We start from the raw sequence: 19,250 nt of genomic DNA, 5'->3' as shown, positions 1-19,250 counted from the left end.
CTTTGGAAGCAAATCCGTTCCACAGCACAGCTTAAATATATCGCTGTCTGGTGAAAGGTGCTCATTTGGGGCTCTCGGGCGGGAATTGTTTTCCTGAGGAGCTATAATTGAGTGGCATTTGCAGCTTGATGATCGTTATAACCAGCGGTCTCCTGTGGGTAACAGAAAGGAAGGAAGAATGCGGGAAGCTCACATTGTGGAGGCCTTTATGGGAGTCTAAATTTAGAGGAACACTCGCTGTCTGTGTGTACAGGGCTATAACCTTGCAAAGGGAGAGGACGGGGCTGGGGACAACGCACCAGAAGGGGGTTCTGTGTGATACCCTATGGTCCAGCTCATTCCCTGGCTTCCTGCCCCTCTCTGACTTCGAGCCCCGTCCCACTCCCAGGTTCCTAATCTCTCCCTGGGCTGACCCTGCTCCTGTCCCGATCTCCTCTTTCACTTAGCTGCCCCAACACTGCTCAGTAACTAACTCCCTGTCCTGTGCCAGGGCACGGAAATCCCTCCCTCTCTCCTTTAGAACCAGCCTTTTCTCCCAGCAATAGCACAGTCCTGGCGTGCCAGGGGAGAGCGCGCCCGCGTGTTCACGATGCTCTGTAGCCATGAAGGCTGTTGGACAGCAAGGCTAACTTCCCCATTGCTAGGAGCCCAGAGGAAGACTAGAAACGCAGCCCCGGCCAAAGGCTGCTTGGAATGCATCCAGAGTTCCCAGGTCGGCTGAAACGTGATTGGGTTATTTAACAGAACGGCTTGCCACAACTGTTCCTCTGCTGGAACGGTGACGGCTGCTCACCGTGTGCCTTTGCGAATGCTCCCTGGCAATAGCCCCTGAAGGAGAGCACTTGCAAAGGAAGGTAACTCTGCCTTGCCGGGGTGTGTGGGGCGAGGGCTTGATCTTTCTTTCTGTTCCCCTGATGGAAAGGAAAGGCAAGGAGAAGAACAGCAAGAAGCTATTTCGGAGACGGGAATGGCTGGGGACACAACGCAGCTGTGTGCCTGGCGGGACACCTGCACTGGAAAAGAGCTGCCTTAATAGGAGATGAGCAATGAGCTGAGTGAAAGGGAATTTGTTGACTCCCGGAGGCACCATTCGCTGTCCTGCTCTGCTCCCTTTGCATTGCTCAGGTGGAAACCCGCCACACGTCCCAGCTGGGGTTGCTAAGGGTGTGGGTGTGTGTGTGTGTGCGCGCGGGTTGGGGAGGCTGCAGCAGGGACAGAGGCAGTTTCTAGGCCTTACCCTCATAGCCCTGGCCAAGGAGTAAATTGGGGGAGGGACGGGGGTGCGGACAGTCCCTTGGAGGTCATTGCCAGCTGGTGCAGGTTAGAGCAACCCCCGAACTGCTCTAACCTATCCTGTGGCTGGGGGCGGAGCCAAGCAGAGAATGAAATAGCGCTGACCCTCTCTGACGGCTCCACTCTGCAGCACCGAGCAGCAGGGAATCCAGCCTCCACTTGGCCTAGGACAGGGCAGGAAACTTGTATATATGTAAGTCAGCAGTTGCAGATGCAAGGAGTTGCTGCTGATTGCTTGACTTCTTCTGTTTTCTTTCTTCTTTGCAGAAAATCAACCGGGCCCCTTCAGATGAGGAATGCTTCTTTGACCTGCTGAGCAAGTTCCAGAGCAGCCGAATGGATGACCAGCGCTGCCCGCTAGAAGAATGCCAGACAGAGGCTGCAGAGGCTGCTGCCACCTCCATGCCTGCCCTGGAAGAAAGAATATGTAAGCATTTGGGGGCTCTCGTTAATGAGAGTAATGACATGTCTGCAGTGCTGCCAAGTCTCATGAATTGAACGCAAGTCTGGCAATAGTTCGTGTTTTCTTTGAAATCCCCAGCTCCTGGAGTCAGGTGCTTATGTGAGAATCTCAGCTTTCATTTGTTCAAAAGTATCTTTCCTGGTTTCAGAGAAAAGCTTGAAAAGATGAGCCCCAAAGGCACAAGGACCAAGACACAAATAATTAAAAAAAAACCCAAATTTTGGGGTTGGCTATAAGGCACTTTCCTACTCTGGATGAAAACTGCTATAAGCGCTAAGTATTAGTCATTGCTAAGGCGGTCTTGCAAAATTCTATTTGGTGACACACCTGGGTCGTTTGCTGTGTTTTTTCTATGGTACTTTATCCTTTTATTTGTTCCATATGTTTTTGATCAAACTATGCCATTTGGAACAAACAAACAAAAGATTATTTAAAAAAAAAGACACCTGACATCACTAAAAAGGCCACTCCGGAGCTGCAGCACCGAGCCACCCAGGGAGTACAGAGCTGGCAGCAGCGAGAGCTAAACCGTGCTGAACAGGTCAGGCTGGGTTGTGACAAGGAGCACAGACTGGCTCCGAGTCAGGTGGCTTTTTCACCCTAAAAATAGCCTGGAAATGCGCATCGGTTTTCTAGAGATACGCGCGTTGCTGAGACAGAAACCAGCGTGAGTTTCCCAGCTGCGCTGAGGGCCACAATCGAGGGAGCTTTAGACAGCAGCAGCCTTTAAGCTGTTTCCGTATTACCATCAGCCCAGGTGTTCCTAACCAGGCGCTAGAACTGCAGAGCAGGAGGCTGGGTTAAAACACATGATTTGTTAATAAACACGTGAATTTGGAGCACTGTTGATTCGGCTCCTGATTGCTGAGCCTTTCTGCTATCCTCACTTCATAGTTTGAAGCTTTTCTCCACAACCTTGATGGCTAGAAACTTAGGTGCCTAAAATACCTTTGAGGTTCTGAGCCAAATTCTCATTGGAATCAATCCCTTTTGGGGGTCTGGGCCTGCCTTCCTTCCTTCCTTTTTGAAATGAAAGCTGAGATTCTCATGTATGAACATGCCTCCGTAACAGGAGGCTTTAAGGACAACAGCAAATACCGTGAGACACTCGAGAAACGTGCGAGTTGGGCACACTGCTGTTTAATTAATTTGCACTCTCACGTAGACAGTAAAACTACGTGCCCTGTTTTACTTTCTATTTAGAGTTATTTACTGGGTCCCCTTTGCTCGCCCGGTGTCAGCGTGTTTGGATTTCTACATTGCGGGGGAATGTTTCATTCCTAACCAGCAGCAAAAAGGAACCACCTGGCTGTTTTCGTGGACTGTTGGATGTTGTTTCAGGGCTTGCGATTGAACGTTTTTGTTGTGCGGCGCCTTCTGTTTGCTTACGCCCGTCATTTGAAAAACCTCCTCTGTGAGGTTCCCAGCAGTGCCAGGTGTGGTGCCATCCAGACCTGGTCATGCCAGGCGTGATGGGCATTGGCAGCACAAGTCTGTGCTTAGGCGTAGGGACATTAGCCAGCACGTTGGGCCGCTGGCTGAGCTTGCAGTGCACTTTCCCTTCGCTCCCCACAACCCCGTTTCCCACAGGGTTGCTCTAAGACAGAGCACAGCCCCTCAGGTGGAGCGCCAGGTCCTTGGCTCGGGGGCCTGTCTGTGCCAGCAGCGCACCTTGCAAGTGCCTGCTGATCTTTTGTTTCTCATGGGGAGGCAGCACCGGGACCTTTAGGTGGCATTCGGAGCGTGTGCAAGTGCGGGATGTGAGCATAGCACTGACTGCTTGTAAGGAGGGTGGCGGGAAGTCACGGCTCAAATCCTCCGCTGGGGGAAACGGGCAAAACTCCACTGAAGCCAGTGGAACTGAGCCCATTTACATCAGCAGAGAGCTTGGCTCGTGCTCTCGCTCCCAAACACACCTGGACAGACAGCCGCCGGAGGAGCAGGCTGGCTCTGGGAGGGCTGAAAAGAACCAGGCGCAGACTGTGATTTCCTAAGACACGCGCTCTGACGCAGGTACCTCTGCGTTGTGCTGGACAGAGCATGCGCAGCCATTGCACCGGCAGATACCGGAGCTGCACGGGACCTGGAAGGCAAGTGTAGTCTGGGGGACTCGGAAAGGACGAGCTGGCTGATGAATCACTTACCTCTGCTTGCACTTGGCTGATTACATGGCCTCTAATTATAGCCACCCTTTGTAATTGCATGGGGCGTCTGTTAGGAGGCTGCCTGAGCACAAGACAGAAAGCCACTCAGGCTTCCAGGGGCTTTGGGGTCAATTGCAAGCACAATTTCTGTAACTACCGTCTACTTGGAACTGGCCGGCCCCTGCCCCCTGAATCCTAAAATTAGGCTTAATAATGAGGAAGGCGGAAAATGTCTCCTCAGACAAGTTCCTCGGTGGGTCACTGTAATCATGGCCTATTAACTGCAGTTGCACTGAGGAGGCTGCTCCAGGGCTCAGAACGGGCAAGTAGAGGACGCGTTGTAACCAGGAACGGGTCTGCTTGGTCCCACCACCCGGGAGTTCTCAAAGGCAGAACCGCTCGCCCGTGTCGGACCTTTAAAGGCCGCTTGGGCGCTTGTGCCCGCGTCGATGGCAACGTTCTGCTCCCTGATCCACTCAGCTACTCCCCGCTGCGTTCTCCTGCGCTCCTTGCCAGCCGCTCCCAGCGGGAGCTCGCCGCTTGTAGCGACAGCAGCGTATGGGAGCCAAGATGCAGCAGGGGGCTGAGAGCTTGGAATGCTGCGTTTCTAACCCTTCATAGAGCACTAGAGCGGTGCCAGGCGCGTCAGACCCGGTCAGCCTTGCGGCACACCCCGGGCCGGGGGAGGGGAGCATTACTTGCCTGCTCTGGAGGGGTCAAGTGAGGCACAGAAGTTAAGCTCCTGGGGCAGCACCGCCATTCGCTAGGAGAGCCAGAGATGGACCCCGGGAATCCCTGTGCGGGGCACTAGACAGCACTGAGCGGCTGTACGGGAGGGGGTGATGTGTGGGGGATCAGGGGGCATGGCCCCGGAGTAAGGTGCAGTTTTTACTCACGTGGCTTCCCAGGCAGAGGGCTGGTAATGCAGTGAGAGTGCTGAAGATTTGGTACCACCTTGTAAGGCCACGTCAATGAGGCATCTCTTCCCTAATCTAATCTAATCAACGGTCCAAGTGCAATTAATATCCTGTGCTGCTCCCTTAATGCAGCCTTGTCAGCCAGGGGAGAGGTGTAGCCAGAGTTTCTGCGGTTTACCCTCTGAAGCCAGCTGCTTTCCCCCTTCGCTGCCCGATGTTTGTGCACTCACAGAGCCCTCGTTCCAGGGAGGCACTGATACCGTCTAGACTTTATTGATGATGTGTCAAGCAAGGCAATAAACCCCCTCGGATCTTTTAATGCCATAGAGAAAACGATAGCCACAGCGTGTGCTGCTCCCCGGGCCAGCTTTCAGGGTGCAAACTGAGCCTTCGTGTCTTCCACACGCAAGGTCCCGCCAGCCATTGTGCTCTGAGTGAGCACGCTCCTTGCAAGGCCTCCAGCACACCCAGCCTGAGTGGATTGTGTGGCACTGCTGTGGGGAAGTTCACAGCGCCAGCTGTCTGCGCTCCCTAGGAGTGGCGGTCACTGTAGCTGGCTGATTTCAGAAAGCACGGTCTGAAACGGGGCCCTGGTTGGCTCTGCACATTGGTAATGGGAGCTGCCTGCAGCTCAGAGGGGCCATGCAGCTTTGGCGGGTCCAGACCCGCTGTTCTAAAAGAAAAGTCATGGCCATTTGTTCTTCTTTGCAATTAGATGAAATGGCTGCAATTTGCTTCTCTCCTGCTGTGGGTCAGGTGAGCCCATTCAGTACAGGGCAATGAGGTTACTCTTAGCAGGGGGCAGAGTTAAGAGAGTAAGGGGGCAGCTCAAATCACCCTTCTGCTGTGAGCAGCTGACCACAGGCCTGGGCTAATCCTGGCTCTGCCACCGATTAGATGGGTGCCCTTGGGCACGTCACTTGCCCGCCCACTGCCTCAGCTTGCCCATCTCTAAAAGGGGATCATTTACGAGTTAATAATGATGCACTTTGAGCTTTATGGGGGCCATAAGTGCTTTACAAAGGCAGGGAGGGATTAGCCACCCCCACTGTGCATGTGTTGAGAGGCACAGAGGGGCGAAATGACTTACCCAAGATCACCGAGTAAATCAGCGTCACAGCCCAGAACAGAACCCAGGCGTCCTGGCTCTCAGACCTCAGAGGGGTGGTGAACGAGTTAATTAGAGACTGAGCAGCATGCTGGAGCTGAACAGCCATCCCTGCACTGATGCCCTGGTGCTCTCCCTGTTCCCCTGCAGCTCAGTCCTCGTTAATAGCATCTCCGCAGACAGAGGAGTTCTTTGATCTCATCGCCAGCTCCCAGAGCAGGCGGCTGGATGACCAGCGTGCCAGCGTGGGCAGCCTGCCCGGCCTCCGCATCACTCACAACAACCTGGGGCACCTGCGCATGGAGGGGGATGCCCAGGAGCCAGGGGACGAGTTCTTCAACATGCTCATGAAGTGCCAGGTAGGCAGCTTGCTCTTCTGCACCGACCCCAGGGGCAGCGCCAGCTTTCCGGCCGCTCCTAGGGCCCATCCTGAACAGTACGCAGCCCTGTACGAACGTGGGGCAAGACCGGCAGAGAGCCCAGCCGCCTCTTTGCAGGGCCAGATTTGTGCCTCCAGAACAGACGAGCAGGTGCCAGTCAAGGTCTTGTGCTGCTCTTTGATTGGCACCTGCAGTTAGGTAGGCCGAGGCCCAGGGCAAACGGGGAGGGAGGGGGGCCCTGAGAGGCTGGCCCATTAAAGCAGGACTCACCGCAAAGCCTTTTAACAGCCATGAAAAGCCCCTTCCTCCACCCCCCCACCCCGGCCCTGGGCTCAGGGCCACTGTTCCCGGCTCCCTTTGTTTCCAGGGTGGGATTCTTCTGCCCTTTCCTGCCACCTCCTCATGGCAACCCCTTTGGGCTCCAGCCCGCTGCAGGGAGCTCGCTGGCTCCCCAGCAGGATGAAGCCAACGCAGGCAGGAACCAGTTCTAACGCCTGTTTCTCCTCCCCTCCCCTCGGCCGTGCCAGTCATCCCGGATAGACGACCAGCGCTGCGCTCCGCCAGACGCCGTCCCCCGGGGCCCCACCATGCCCGATGAGGACTTCTTCAGCCTCATCCAGCGCGTCCAGGCCAAGCGTATGGACGAGCAGAGGGTGGATCTGGCTTCGGCCCAGGAGGAGCAGCAGCAGAGGAGACCCAGCTCCAGCTAAGAATTGGGGGTTTGCTTTGAGAAAAGTGTCGTCTGTTTAAAAACTGAGCCCAGCTGCTCCGCGGCAGACGTTCCCGGGGAGGAGCAGCCCTGCCCAGCGAAGGGGGGTGGGTGTAGAGGGGGAGGGGGCGTTTCCTGCCACTTTGGGGGTTTTGTCTTTCCTTGGAGTAGGGACTGGGCAGGTTCACAAGCTGGGGACAGTTTTTTTATATGGCTTTTTATAGGCAACCAATGACTGTTCTACAGCTGAGCAAAGCTCGGAGGAACTGCGCACGCACGGCTGGGGGCTGGGCACAGAGTGCCAGGGCCATAGACTGAGACAACTGGTGAACTGGCTGCTGCAGCCCCCCTGCCAGCGGTGCCTGGGAGCGTCGGCACCTCCCTGCCGAGCTCTGTGGGGAAGGGGTGTCCAGCTGGGCTGGGGCCCTTTGCCAGAGGCAGGGGGTGCAACCGTGGAGAAGCTGGAGGCGGCCAGCAGTTAGAGTGCTGCAGCGACCGTGCTCCCGCGTGCCGTAATGTATTTTATTTCTGCCACACGTGGGTTAACGGGGAGCCTCTCTTTCCTTTGGACTCCTCCCGGGTCTGGCCAGGAGCCATTTGGAGCTGTCCTCACCAGCCTGCCAAGGTGACAGCGGGAGCCATTGGAGCTGGGGTCCTTCCCCGCAGTGCCAAGCTTGGCTCTGGCACCTCTCAGCACAGCTGGCTTTCTCCCACAGCGCCGAGCGCACCTGGGGCTGCCCCCGCTCACGGCAACGCCTCCCCTGCAAAGACAGCAGCGGCACGGAGGGTGCCCATAACTGTCTCCGGTGCCATGCTGGCTGTGCTGTTACACGGGGAGCGGGGCACTCGGGAGTGGAACCTGTGACCACGGTATACGTGGCACTAGCCCCTGACAGCTGTTGGCCTGTGTCAAAGAGCTCCTGGGTGTTTGCTGGCAGTGAACCCCACGGGGGCCCCGGCGGGTTCAGGCTGAAGCAAAACCTTGTTTTGCTGCGTGTTGTGAAGGTGGAACCTCCCGCCCCAGGGCTGTCACTCCGGCCCCGTTCACTACCCTGGCACTACAGCTGTGAATCTAGCTCCGAGCACTGCCCGCGGCCCAGGGGCTTAACAACCCTCCTCCTCCTCTCTTGCAGTAGTAGCGAGAGGCCCCAGCCTGGCAGGCACGGTGTGGGCTAGGACAGGAGCGCACAGGGAAGGTGCTGACTTTGGTGGGGACTTGTCACTTTCACATAGGCTGAAAAACAAGGCCCCTCCCTCCCCCAAAGCCCTGAGCCCTCCCCCAGGTTTGCTGTACCGAGGTGCCACGCTGCACTGCCGTGCTGGTCCTCAGTGGGCCTTCTAGCTACTGCTCATCTCCCCCAAGCCCATGCCTGGGTCTAGGGCCGAGTCCCCGTCGCTCTCAGGAGCGGCCTTCATGGAAAATTTCCAGCGGCAAGAAGTTCAGGCCGGTGGCACTTAGCCCAACTGAACGGACGCTCGGGAGAGGTACCAGTGCAGATGTCCTAGGTGGGAGCAGGTACAATTCACCCTCAGTACTGCTGGATGGATGGACCAGCTCAGCGGGGCCAGGGCTTCCTGTATTGTATTCGGTAAGAGGGGCCACCCGCCCCCCGTCCCCGGGCTCCCGCTGTTAAGACACCATGACCAGCTGTGGACTTGTGCCCGTGCCGCCCTGCTTGGCCCGGCCACGAACTGGAATCTGACCAATCAGCTTGCGGAAGCGTGACGTAATTGCCATATACTTGAATGTAGGAGCTTATTTATTTTTTACATGTGCATTTGCTAATGTCATTTTCAGGGGGAATTTCAACCCACCAGGTACTTGTTTTTTCCTTAAAAAAAAATAATCTGCCAAATGAATTAATATATAGAAATACAGAGGGGCTGGGGGGGCGGGTTGTGCTTAATAAACATGTGGTCCAAACTTCCATGCCAAGAGTAACTTCCTCCTGCTTGGCTAGAACACAGCAGCCCTGGGGCTGGGAGCCGGGGCTGAGGGCTCCCAGCCCGAGAGAGGAGGCCGACCCAAGGCCTTTGGGGGCTGTGTTCTTCAGGAGAACTCCAGCAGCCGTGCCTGGGGAAAGTGCACGTGCTAAAGGTTAAGCAGGTGCTTACGAGCTTCCTTGGTGCTGGGTCTCTGTTTGCAGCGACGGCCAGCCCCTGCTGCACGGCTCATGGGAACAGGAACTGGCTCTCCCAGCCACTGACGACAGGACCCAGTGGGGCCTGTCTTTCCTACAGGGCAAAGTAGGGAAGCTGCAATGGGGCAGAGTTCCAAAGCCTAGAAGGAGACCGCTCCCCCAGGCGATTCAGTCCTACCTTAGGGCAAGTGAGTGCTGACTCTGTAGCAGGAGCCAGTGCAGGGTTAGGCTGAGTGGCGCTGGCCCAGGGAGGGGCGTGGATTCCAGGTTAGCATTCTGCACTGGCAGACAGGAGCCCTGGGACCAACTCCTGGCCAGGTCCCAGCCTCTCACTCCCCTGGGCTGGCTGGGAAGAAGGCTCCCTCTCACCCCCTAGACATCAACCACTCAGGCCCAGAACTAGCAGGATCTTGCACAGCCTGTAGGATGGCTCCGGACTATGAGCGTGCACACGGGGGCCAGGGCAAGTCCACTGAAAACGCTAAGGGGAGGTGAGGGGGGAAGCTCAGAAAGGCTGTTACCGGCTGTCAGGTCTCATCGCCTCCTGCCACCTGGGACGGGAGCCTCTGTTCTGCGTTGGGCAGCAGGCCCCTCTCAGCACCTAGGAAACGGAAATCACCCAACGTGAGCCTGGCCATGTAAGGAGTGCCCAGGGGACAACCCCCTGCCAGCTTGCTATGCAATCAACAGCCTCCCCTTCGCCCCATGCACCAGGGGAAATCCTGGCACTTTAAACCCGCTTCCTCCATGGCACACGTTACCCTTCCTCACAGCTTCTGAGCAGACACCAGGGGCTGAGGGGTTGGGCTGAGGGCAGCATCACTTGGTTTACAGCCTGTCTCCCTTTATCCCCACCAACCTGCATTTACAGCAGGGTCAGAATAGTAACAGTACTAGCTACCACCCCAAAGCTACGGACAGCACAAGAAATGCGACTGCTTCTGGGGAGGAGGGCAGCAACTGGGCGGCACCATTCACCAGACCAGGAAAGTTTTGGACAAAAGCAGCAGAGTAAACACCTACTCCAGGACATGCCAAGGGCTCTCTGCGATGCAGACATGCACAGGTCACACATGCACAGCAGGGAAATGACGTTCAATACCCTTTGTAGATCTCAGCCCGGCTGGGATTTGAACCTGTAATCTCCGAGAGCCTGGGCAGCTCAGGTTACAGCCCCAGCAGAGGAGTGATGCCTGCTGTCGGAACAGCCAGGGAAGTACTTGGCTGAGCTCTCCGGCCTGTCCTGCTTGGCTAGGATCACGGCCCACCACTGCACAGCAGCCTGGCCAACCTCAGCTTCTGGCTGTCGTCCCAGCTCCCCACACAGACCTGCTCTCCTCTGTCTACCCATTGCTCCACCCCAGCTGAAGGGGCAAGGGGGGTTCTAGATCATTCCAAGGCTCCCTTCCTCTCACCGTTACCCAGGGAGGTGCCCCTCCGCTTTGGCCTAACATTTGCTCAAGAGCTACCATGGGTCACTCACAGCCCTTCCTGAGACCCTGCCTAGCCCCTGGGGGTGGGAGCGTCACACTCTGTGGCAGCCATGGTGAGAGAGAAGCGTGAGGCACCTCTCCCCCTAGGAGCCCCCCAGGGTCTGTTGCTCTCATGCAATTCCCAAGCCAACACGAGCAACACAAGGCCTGTGCTGTCCCCCGCTCACCTGCAACGCAGCCTCCAAGAAACCGGCCCCCCGGAACGGCCCCTTTGTTTGCCCCCATCAGGATCAAAGGCGGCTGCAGCTTTTGGCCTTGCCATATCTCCTCCACTCCCTGCATCTGCTGACGGGCTGGACGGAGCCCGGCATCCGGCCCAAGCTGAGAGAGCGCCAGAGACTGGGCCAGGGGTAAAGGCTGCGCAGGGTGGGCTGGATCCCTAGTGTAGCCAAGGCCCCGCGGATGCTGCTGCTCAGTCTAAGAGGTGGGAGAGAAGATGTCCATCAATCCGCAGGGAAAGTTACACAGGGCGCCCTCTAGAGGTTAAGGCAGGTGCACGCGTCTCGCCCCCATAAGCATCTTCCAGGCTGGCAGCTGCTTGGAGTCATTCAGCGCTGATAATAGCAGCAGCTCAGCCTCCTCTCTTTAAGGCAAGGGGGGGGGTCGGGACCCTGCAGGGGGTCACCAGGTTATTACATGGGGGTGGGGGTCACTAGCTGTCAGCCTCCACCCCAAACCCCGCTTTGCTTCCAGCATTTATAATGGTGCTAAATACATTCAAAAGTGTTTGTAATTTGGGGGGGGGGTCGCACTCAGAGGCTTGCTGTGTGAAGGGGGGGCACCAGCACAAACCTTTGAGCGCTCCTGCTTTAAGGGCTCTGCCATGGTGACACCTGCAGGGCGAACCATGTATTACAGGAGGGCCGGGCGACGGTTAGGATCAATCCTGCGTTCTTACATCGCACGTTCCACCAGCCGCAGATCTCGAAGCGCCTCTCAACCTATGTGCGGTCGTGCTTTGCACATGGTAATACAGCCCAACCGTCACAGCACCTGCCTTCCCCGGAGCCCGGTACTCTGCACAGGCGAGCAGGGATCGCTCCCGACACCCGGGGGAGGCAGCCGGCAGCTACTGAGCAGCACACGGCCGCAGGGGGAGTTCCAGGGAGGGAGGACGCAGCTACCCAGAGCGCTGGGGCTAACACTTCTCCTGCTAGAGGTATCAGTGGGAGCCGCAGATGGCCAGGCCAGTGGGTTTACATTTACAAAAGGCCTGTGCTTTGGTGGGTAAGATGACCAGGGCGTTCCTAGCACTGGTTCCTGGCTTGGCTAACCCCACTGGGTTACTGGCCCAAATCCCCAGTGGGAGTCAGCCAACACTGTCCCGTTGACTTTGCTGGAGCTGCTCTGATTTACAGCAGCTGAGGATGTTTTACCGGACGTATCACCTGGGCTCTGTGCAGCAGGGGGCTGGAGGGAGCCAGAGAAGCGGATGCAGCTTTTGGAGCAGCAGCCGGTGCAGGAGAGAAGGTGCCAGCTGGCCGCCTGGTACAAGGTGATGTCATCTCCCCGCCGGTGCCGGGCAGTGCTGAGACAGGCATGGCCTGCGGCGGGGGGCAGGGGTCCAGAGCCTGCCAGGGAGACAGAAAGGAAGATCACTGCCAAGGTCACCAGGCTATCACAGCAGTGGGTCACACCGGGGCGATGCAGCCTAGTGGTTGGGGCAGAGCATTGGAAGCTGGGATTCCTGGCTTTTATTCCCAGGTCCTTAACCTTTCTGTTAGCCAGGCCTCTCTGTTAGATGGGAGGGGGAGAGAGGCTTGGACAAAGCACTGTCTGGGACTCTGGCGCTCTGGGCTCAGTTCCAGAGAGTGCCAACAGCCTCCCTGTGTGACGCTGGGCAAGTCACTTTGTCGCTCTGTGCCTCAGTTTCCCCTATTACATGGGGGTAAAAGCACGTCCGTCTCCTCCCTTCTTTGTCTGTCTTTTTATATCGTAAGCTCTTCAGTGCAGAGACTAACTCTGTACAGCACCCAGCACCGGGGGGACGGGACAATCTCAACTGGGCAGCCTTGGAACACCAGTAAATGAGAGAGACACGACTGGTGCTGGGGTTTGATCTCCACAGCAGCAGAGCGCAGGCAGAGGTGCAGCTGTGTGTATACACCGTGTAGAGCTGGTCGTCCCCAGGGATTTCTGGGCAAACAGGAGAGAGTCCAGAGGAGAGCGACAAAAACAATAAAAGGTTTAGAAAACCCGGCCTCTGAGGAAAGGTTACAAAACTGGGCAGGTTTAGTCTTCAGAAAAGATGCCTGAGGGGGAACCGGATACCAGTGTCCAGGTATGTTAAGGGCTGTTAGAAAGAGGCCAGCGGTCGATTGTTCTCCATGTCCAGGAAGGTCGGACAGGAAGCAATGGGCTTAATCTGCACCCAGGGAGATTTAGATTAGAGATCAGGAAAAACTTTCTACCTCCCAGGGCAGTTCAGCTCAGCTCGGGAACTGGCTTCCCAGGGAGGTTGTGGAATCCCCGTCACTGGAGGTTTTTACGGGCAAGCTGGACAAACCCTTGTCAGGGATGGTCTAGGGTTACTTGGCCCTGGCTCGCGAGGTCCCTTCCATTTCTAGGATTCCATGAGGGCAGACAGACAAGCTGCTCCGGCAGCAACTCATCAGCCCCTAGGGTTGGGCTGAGGCCGGACGCCATGTGCCATGTATGGGCAGAGGGGGCTCTCCGTGGAGCTGCAGGTTGAAGCACTGGGCAAGGCTCCCCCATGCTGCCTGCACTGCTCCCTCCACAGCACTGTAACCTCTCGCTCCTGGGCTCCTTCTAGCCACCGGCTACCGCCGGCAGCAGGCAGCTGTGTACCAGCAGGAAGGAAAGCAGCCCTCCAGGGAGAGCTGCATTCAGCAGCCCTCTGGCTTCCCTTCCTCCCTGCCGGTCGAGGCACTGCACGGGCGCAGAGTCCACCCCAAACAAGCCCTTCTACTCACGCCGGTTACAGAGGTGGGCGGCTCGCCAGCTGAGGATGGCCCGTGGACCGAGACTGAAGGCAGCTCCTGGGAACCAGCTGTGGAGGGGGAAGCCAGCAATGGTGCCTGACTGGGTTCCACTCTCTCCCCAGCAACACAACCCTTCTTGTTCGGCTTGGGGGTCTCCTACAGGGCGGGGCGGGAAGCCGGGAGGTTAACGGAGCAGACGGGGAGTGGATATGGCAACAGAAGACAATGAGCCGGCTCATCTGGTCTGTGTTTGGGGTGCCACAGCCCAGGCCTCACATGGCTCCTGATAACCCCCTTTACACCGCCGCCCTCCTGCCATGGCTTTGACCTCAGATGCCCCCCTGCAGCCACTAGCCCGCCAGCCTGGGACCAGGGCTGCTTGCTCAGCCTCTCTGTGTAGCACGTGCCCGACAGTCCCCGGGAGCGCCACACCCTTAATCCAGAGGTGGTGTCAGCCAGGGGGCCGGCTGCGTCACGGTCAGGTCCATACCAGCCCCGGGTCTCAGCAGACAGGGACGTGCTCACTGAGAACAAGAGGCCAGACTAAGAGCTCAGCGAGCGTCCTTCGTCTGCAGCTGCTGTGCTCAAGGCTCACAGGCGAAAGTCAGCAGTAAGGAAGTTAGGACCATTTCACGTCACAGGCCCAGGGACTCTGATTATGTACTTGTATCATCGCACCCGTGAGCACAGATGAGGGGCTCACGGTGCTTGGTGCTGGACAAACACAGAACAGAAAGGCAGAGCCCTGCCCCAAAGAACCAACTGCTGTCCTGTCTCTGGCAGTGATCTATAGCCCACGCTTCACAGAAAGACACGCGCCCCCTCCCAGCCAAACAGTCAGTGATTGCGACGCAGTAGGGAGTGGGGTGGACTGACCTGGGACTGTCTGCACGGGGGATGGGAGAGCAGGGGGTGACTTTAGGTGAGGGACGATACCTGAGCCAGGAAGGGGAGCGGGGAGAGTCGACACCTTTGCCCAGGAAACTGGACAAAGGCAGGGGGGAGGGAAGGAGGGGCAGAGCCTGCTGGAGGGGTTTTGGGCTGGCTGGGAAGAGGCAGGAACCCCAAGTCTGGGGTCTAAGCTCCTTGCCCCCCAGAGGGACCTGGCTGAGGGGTCCTGGTTGTACCTACAAGCCCTGCTTGGGACTGTGTCCTGTCGTCTAATAAACCTGCTGTGTTACGGGCTGGCTGCGAGTCCCGGTGAATCGCAGGAAGTGGGGGTGCAGGGCCCTGACTCCCCCACACTCCGTGACAGTGATGTCTCAGGGCAAATCCCCTTCCCACCCCAGAGACCATCAGAGAAGCCCTAACGCCCATTCCTCACCCCTCCAGTCCCCCTTCCCCTGCACGAGGCCCTTTACATGAGCAGTTAGCAGAACACAGCAATGAATGCACATAATGCAAAATATGGACTCGAAGCAGAAACACCGTGGGGTGAGCAGCAGCTTTGGCACGGCCCTTTGGTACCAACCTTCCTCCACTGCTTGAGTCTGTGGGGAGGGGGCTCCCTATCTCCCCCCGTCCTCTTCATCTGCTCGTTAACCTTGCTAATGGTGCTCGGGCTGGAGCCAGTCACCCAGGATATGAAGCGGTAACAGTTACACCTACAGCCCCCTGCAGGCAAACAGGAAAACGGGGTGATTCTCGCCTGCATGCAGCACAACGGGCGGTAGCACAGCCAGGACAAACGCCAGAGCATCGGGGGTCTGGTGCAAACCCCACGCAATGGACGTGAAGGCCCCAAAAGAATGAGATCAGCAGGGATCTGCCCTGCACCACCAGCACTGGCTGAGTGTATTTTCTTAGCAGGACTCGGGTGGGGCTTTTCCCTGACTGTTTGGAGGGTTTCATTGCCCTGGTTGCTTGGTCCCACACAGACGACACTGCACCTGCAGGCAGGAGATCCAGACCTTACAATCATCGACGCCAAGAGCATCTCCAGGAGCCCCATCGAGCCTTTTAACCTCTTTGTAGCTGTGGCTATTACAGGCCGGCAGCACAGGGATCTGATTCCAGCCAGCAGAGGGCAGTGGCATGTGCACACATCGTGTTTCCAAATAAACCCTGAGCTTTGCTCTGCGTTTATTCCTAAAGTCCAAAGCCAGCTGGGACCCCTGTGATCATCTAGCCTGGCCGCCTGTACAACAGACCACAGAACTTCCCCACAATAATTCCACCACCAGGGCCGCCCGGCGGGGGCAAGGGGGCAATTTGCCCCAGGCCCCGGGCTCTGCAGGCATTTCGGCCACGGGGGGGCCCTTCAGTGCTGCCGAAGACGCGGAGCGGCTGAAGGGCCCCCCGCCGCCGAAGACACAGACCGCTGCCGGGTGAGTACAAGCGCCGCAGTGCCCCGCTTTGCCCCGGGCCCCCTGAATCCTCTGGGCAGCCCTGGGCACCACGACCCTTGGTAAGTTGCCCCAAGGGTTAATTTCTCTCCCTGTTAAAAACGTACCCACCTTACCCCCAGTCTGAATTTGTCTAGCTTCAACTTCCAGCCATTGGATCGTGTTCGACCTGCAAAGAGCCCATCATCAACCGTCTACTCCCCCTGTAGGTGCTTACAAACTGTGATCCAGTCACCCCGTAACCTTCTCTTTGTTACGCTCCTGGAGTCTATCACTGTAAGGCAGGTTTTCTATTCCTTCACCTGGGCGATCACCACACGCGCACAACTCACCCGAGGGCGTTAGCATTTCAGCTAGGACTCGGCGAGCCTCCGACTGGCCCATTAATGCTCGATCCCTCCAGCGCTGCAGCAGCCGGCCGTAGGTGTGGGCCATCTGAGGAGGAGACAAACGAGACAGTGCATAGGAAACCTGTATGCTACACGGTACCGTCCATATACACGCCAAGCCGCCTGATCCACCCCCATCAGAGTGAAAGCAGGCTGGACTCCCACCTCTCAGGCACGTGGAGCAAGAGGACAGGCTAACACATTGCTTGTTCATAATTAAAGTGCATGCAAATGCTATTTCTGCAAAGGATTACGTACCTCACGGTACAGGCACACTGCCTCGCTGCATGACTTTGGCCTCTCTCTCCTATAACAAAATACAGATAAACTAACCCACTTCACAGGGGCAAAGCACACAGTTCTCTCTGAAGATTCAAAGTGCCAAGTATTATTCATATAAGGGGCAGCTGGGGAGGGAAGAGAAAAAAGCAAAATATACAATAGCAACAGAAATTCCAATTTAGGCTTTTTGGCAGATTTGCTTCAGGCAACAGTGGATTTTTTTCCCCCAACTAGACTTCTCTATCATGCAAATAAATACATCCCTTCCCAGGGTGCTCTTAAAATAGGCCATTCAAATCCAATCCAATCCAATCCATGGAAAGCGTGGTAGACAGGGCCGGCTCCAGGCACCAGCTTAGCAAGCAGGTGCTTGGGGCGGCCACTCTGGAGAGGGGCGGCAAGCCCAGGTATTCGGCAGCAATTAGACGGAAGGTCCCTCGCTCCCACTCGGAGTGAAGGGCCTCCCGCTGAATTGCCGCAGATTGCGATCGCATTTTTTTTTTTTTTTTGGTCGGCTTGGGGTGGCAAAACCCCTAGAGCCGGCCCTGCCTACAGAAACATTACTGTGGATCTTGCAAGAGTAAGCCCCTTCAGGCAGGGCCCACCTTTCTGTTTGTGTTTGTGCAACACCTAGCACAGTGGAGTCTTGGTCTATGACTAAATAATAATAATAATTAACTTGTGGCCTGATTTTCAGAGGTGTTCAGCCCCCAATTGGCTTTGAATCCTCAGCAGCTCTCCAGCCTTCTCCACCTTGTTCATTGCTACCTAGGTTAACAGTATCATTTAAACAGTGGGCTCCCTATGTCACTCCCTTGCCACATGGCCCATTGAGTAGTGTGATCCCATTGTCCTTAATTAGCGTATAATCTGACAGGTAAGAGGCACTTCTCAAAGATACCTTTGCAAGTTCATGATCACCAGGACAGCACTGAGCTCGCAGTGCTCAGGGAGGGGTATAGATTATTGCATTCATTTCTAAAGCATCTGTCGCAGTGGAATCTCAGCACTTTTACCATGCTGAGGGACAGGAAGGTGGGAATAAGCTCCTGAGAGGACAGTGCTAGCCTGTTTCCACAAATTCTAATGGGATGTGTCTCCTGGGTAGAGCAAGGGGCTGGAATATAGGACCCCCGACTCCTAGTTATTATTTGTATAGCGGTAGACCTTATAGGGCTCATTCAAGCACAGGGGCTGCCTTGCGCTAGGCGCTGCACACACATAATGCCAGCACCGTCCTCCTCAGACAGCTGCCATTGTAAATTGTAGCTCTGTGGGAGTCCTGCTTCAGTGGCGCCATGTAACCACTCTAGGCTTATCTGTAAGCAAGAAGATACTACTAGCCTTCCACCCAGAGCTGTTCTGTGGCTATATTAACATTTCTGAAGTACTATGAGAGCTTCAGATGAATGGCACTAGGTAGGTTAATTAATATATGTGAGGTGCTCCCATACTCTGGCAAGGCCATATAAGAACCTAAAAAAAGACAGATATTTAAGCACAGATAAGGACTCAGGTTCTTTTTATTACACCTCAGGGACTAGTCCGTTTTCTCCCTCCCCCCAAGAATAAAGGGCATCAATCCACCTTTCTCAAAGGCAATCTGATGTGACCATTCTGCTGCAAAACATCACTGAAATCACACTGTGCATTATGTCATCCTACTAGCCTTTTGGTTCTTACTATGGTTGATTTTAACATCCCATAATAAGTGTTTGGCAAGTGGCTCTAGAAACACTTTTCAGACTTAGCGCTCACTTCTCAGCACTTTACAAGCTTTAATCAATCCTCAGAACACCCCCATGAGGAACGGAATTAGGTTTCCTAATCCCCATTTTGCACCAAGGGACAATTGAGGTAGAAAGGTGAAGTGATTTGCCCAACTGGACCATGTAGCAACTGTGGCAGAGCCCGAATTAGAACTCAGGAGCACTTGGGCACCAGCCCAGTGTTCAAGACATGCCCAGGGCACCACAGGAAATCAGTGCATGCTGCTGATGGATTATTAAAAGATGAAAGTTTGTGCATGACCTGGAGAGGTTGTGTCCAGGACAATGCAACTACTTTCTGGCTACCTCCATCATGCCTGGCATAGACCTCAATTTAGTTCTTAGCTGTGACTGACTAAACATCATCCCTCTAGCTTGTATGTGCACACACCAATCCTGCCAGAAGGCCATGGTGCAGAAGATAGAGTAACTGCAGTTCTAGTGTCTGTAAAGCAGAAACCCCCTGTTTATCACTCACCCATTTGCTGGCTCTTGTGGAATGGAGATGAGGGAAGACAGAGTAGGTGTCTCCAGCCTGACTGCGACAGCCCTTCTCAGCTAATTCCAGCCAAGCAACCCATGCCACAGGCTGCACTTTCCCCACCACAAGAAAGTGTATTCTACAGACCAGAATCTCACTGGCTTTGCAAGCCCCAGTTCGTTAAGAGCCTAGCTCCTCAGCTGGTATGAGTGTCAATCTCTCTCCATTCAGCCATGCTGACTGATACCAGCTGAGGAACTAACATTCAAATATGCAGATAGCAGACGAGAATAGCAAAACACTGCTAAAACTCACTAATTTAGTGTTTTCCCCCTCTGCCCCAAACAAGTTAAAGAAGACCTACTGGTTCCAGGCTTGGAACAAGAGAACAAAG

The 19,250-nt window shown here is 55.8% G+C and overlaps 2 protein-coding genes across 10 annotated transcripts in view; one reads left to right on the top strand and one right to left on the bottom strand.

The window, feature by feature from the left end:
• The window catches only part of GPSM1 (G protein signaling modulator 1), a 141,142-nt gene extending 132,429 nt beyond the window's left edge, over nt 1–8,713 (top strand). For all 9 annotated transcript variants that reach the window (XM_039507182.1, XM_039507181.1, XM_039507185.1 and 6 more), the window contains 3 exons: nt 1,561–1,720; nt 6,076–6,284; nt 6,833–8,713. In XM_039507182.1, coding sequence (XP_039363116.1) covers nt 1,561–1,720; nt 6,076–6,284; nt 6,833–7,015 — 552 coding nt within the window. In that variant the 3' untranslated portion in view covers nt 7,016–8,713. The remainder of the gene's footprint in view (nt 1–1,560; nt 1,721–6,075; nt 6,285–6,832) is intronic.
• A 175-nt stretch (nt 8,714–8,888) lies between these two features.
• Nucleotides 8,889–18,989, bottom strand: LOC120387019. The gene is made up of 7 exons (XM_039507201.1): nt 18,854–18,989; nt 16,268–16,370; nt 15,062–15,204; nt 13,582–13,746; nt 12,037–12,219; nt 10,816–11,065; nt 8,889–9,756 (listed from the first exon to the last, which is right to left on the bottom strand). Exons 2-7 carry the CDS (start codon nt 16,368–16,370, stop codon nt 9,683–9,685), a joined length of 918 nt encoding a protein of 305 aa, XP_039363135.1. The 5' UTR covers nt 18,854–18,989; the 3' UTR covers nt 8,889–9,682.
• Nucleotides 18,990–19,250: the final 261 nt, after the last annotated feature.

The sequence above is a fragment of the Mauremys reevesii genome, linkage group 19, assembly GCF_016161935.1.
Source record: "Mauremys reevesii isolate NIE-2019 linkage group 19, ASM1616193v1, whole genome shotgun sequence".
Taxonomy (NCBI): domain Eukaryota; kingdom Metazoa; phylum Chordata; order Testudines; family Geoemydidae; genus Mauremys; species Mauremys reevesii.
Note: the sequence above shows the minus strand (reverse complement) of the source record. Positions and strands in the feature narration are given on the sequence as shown.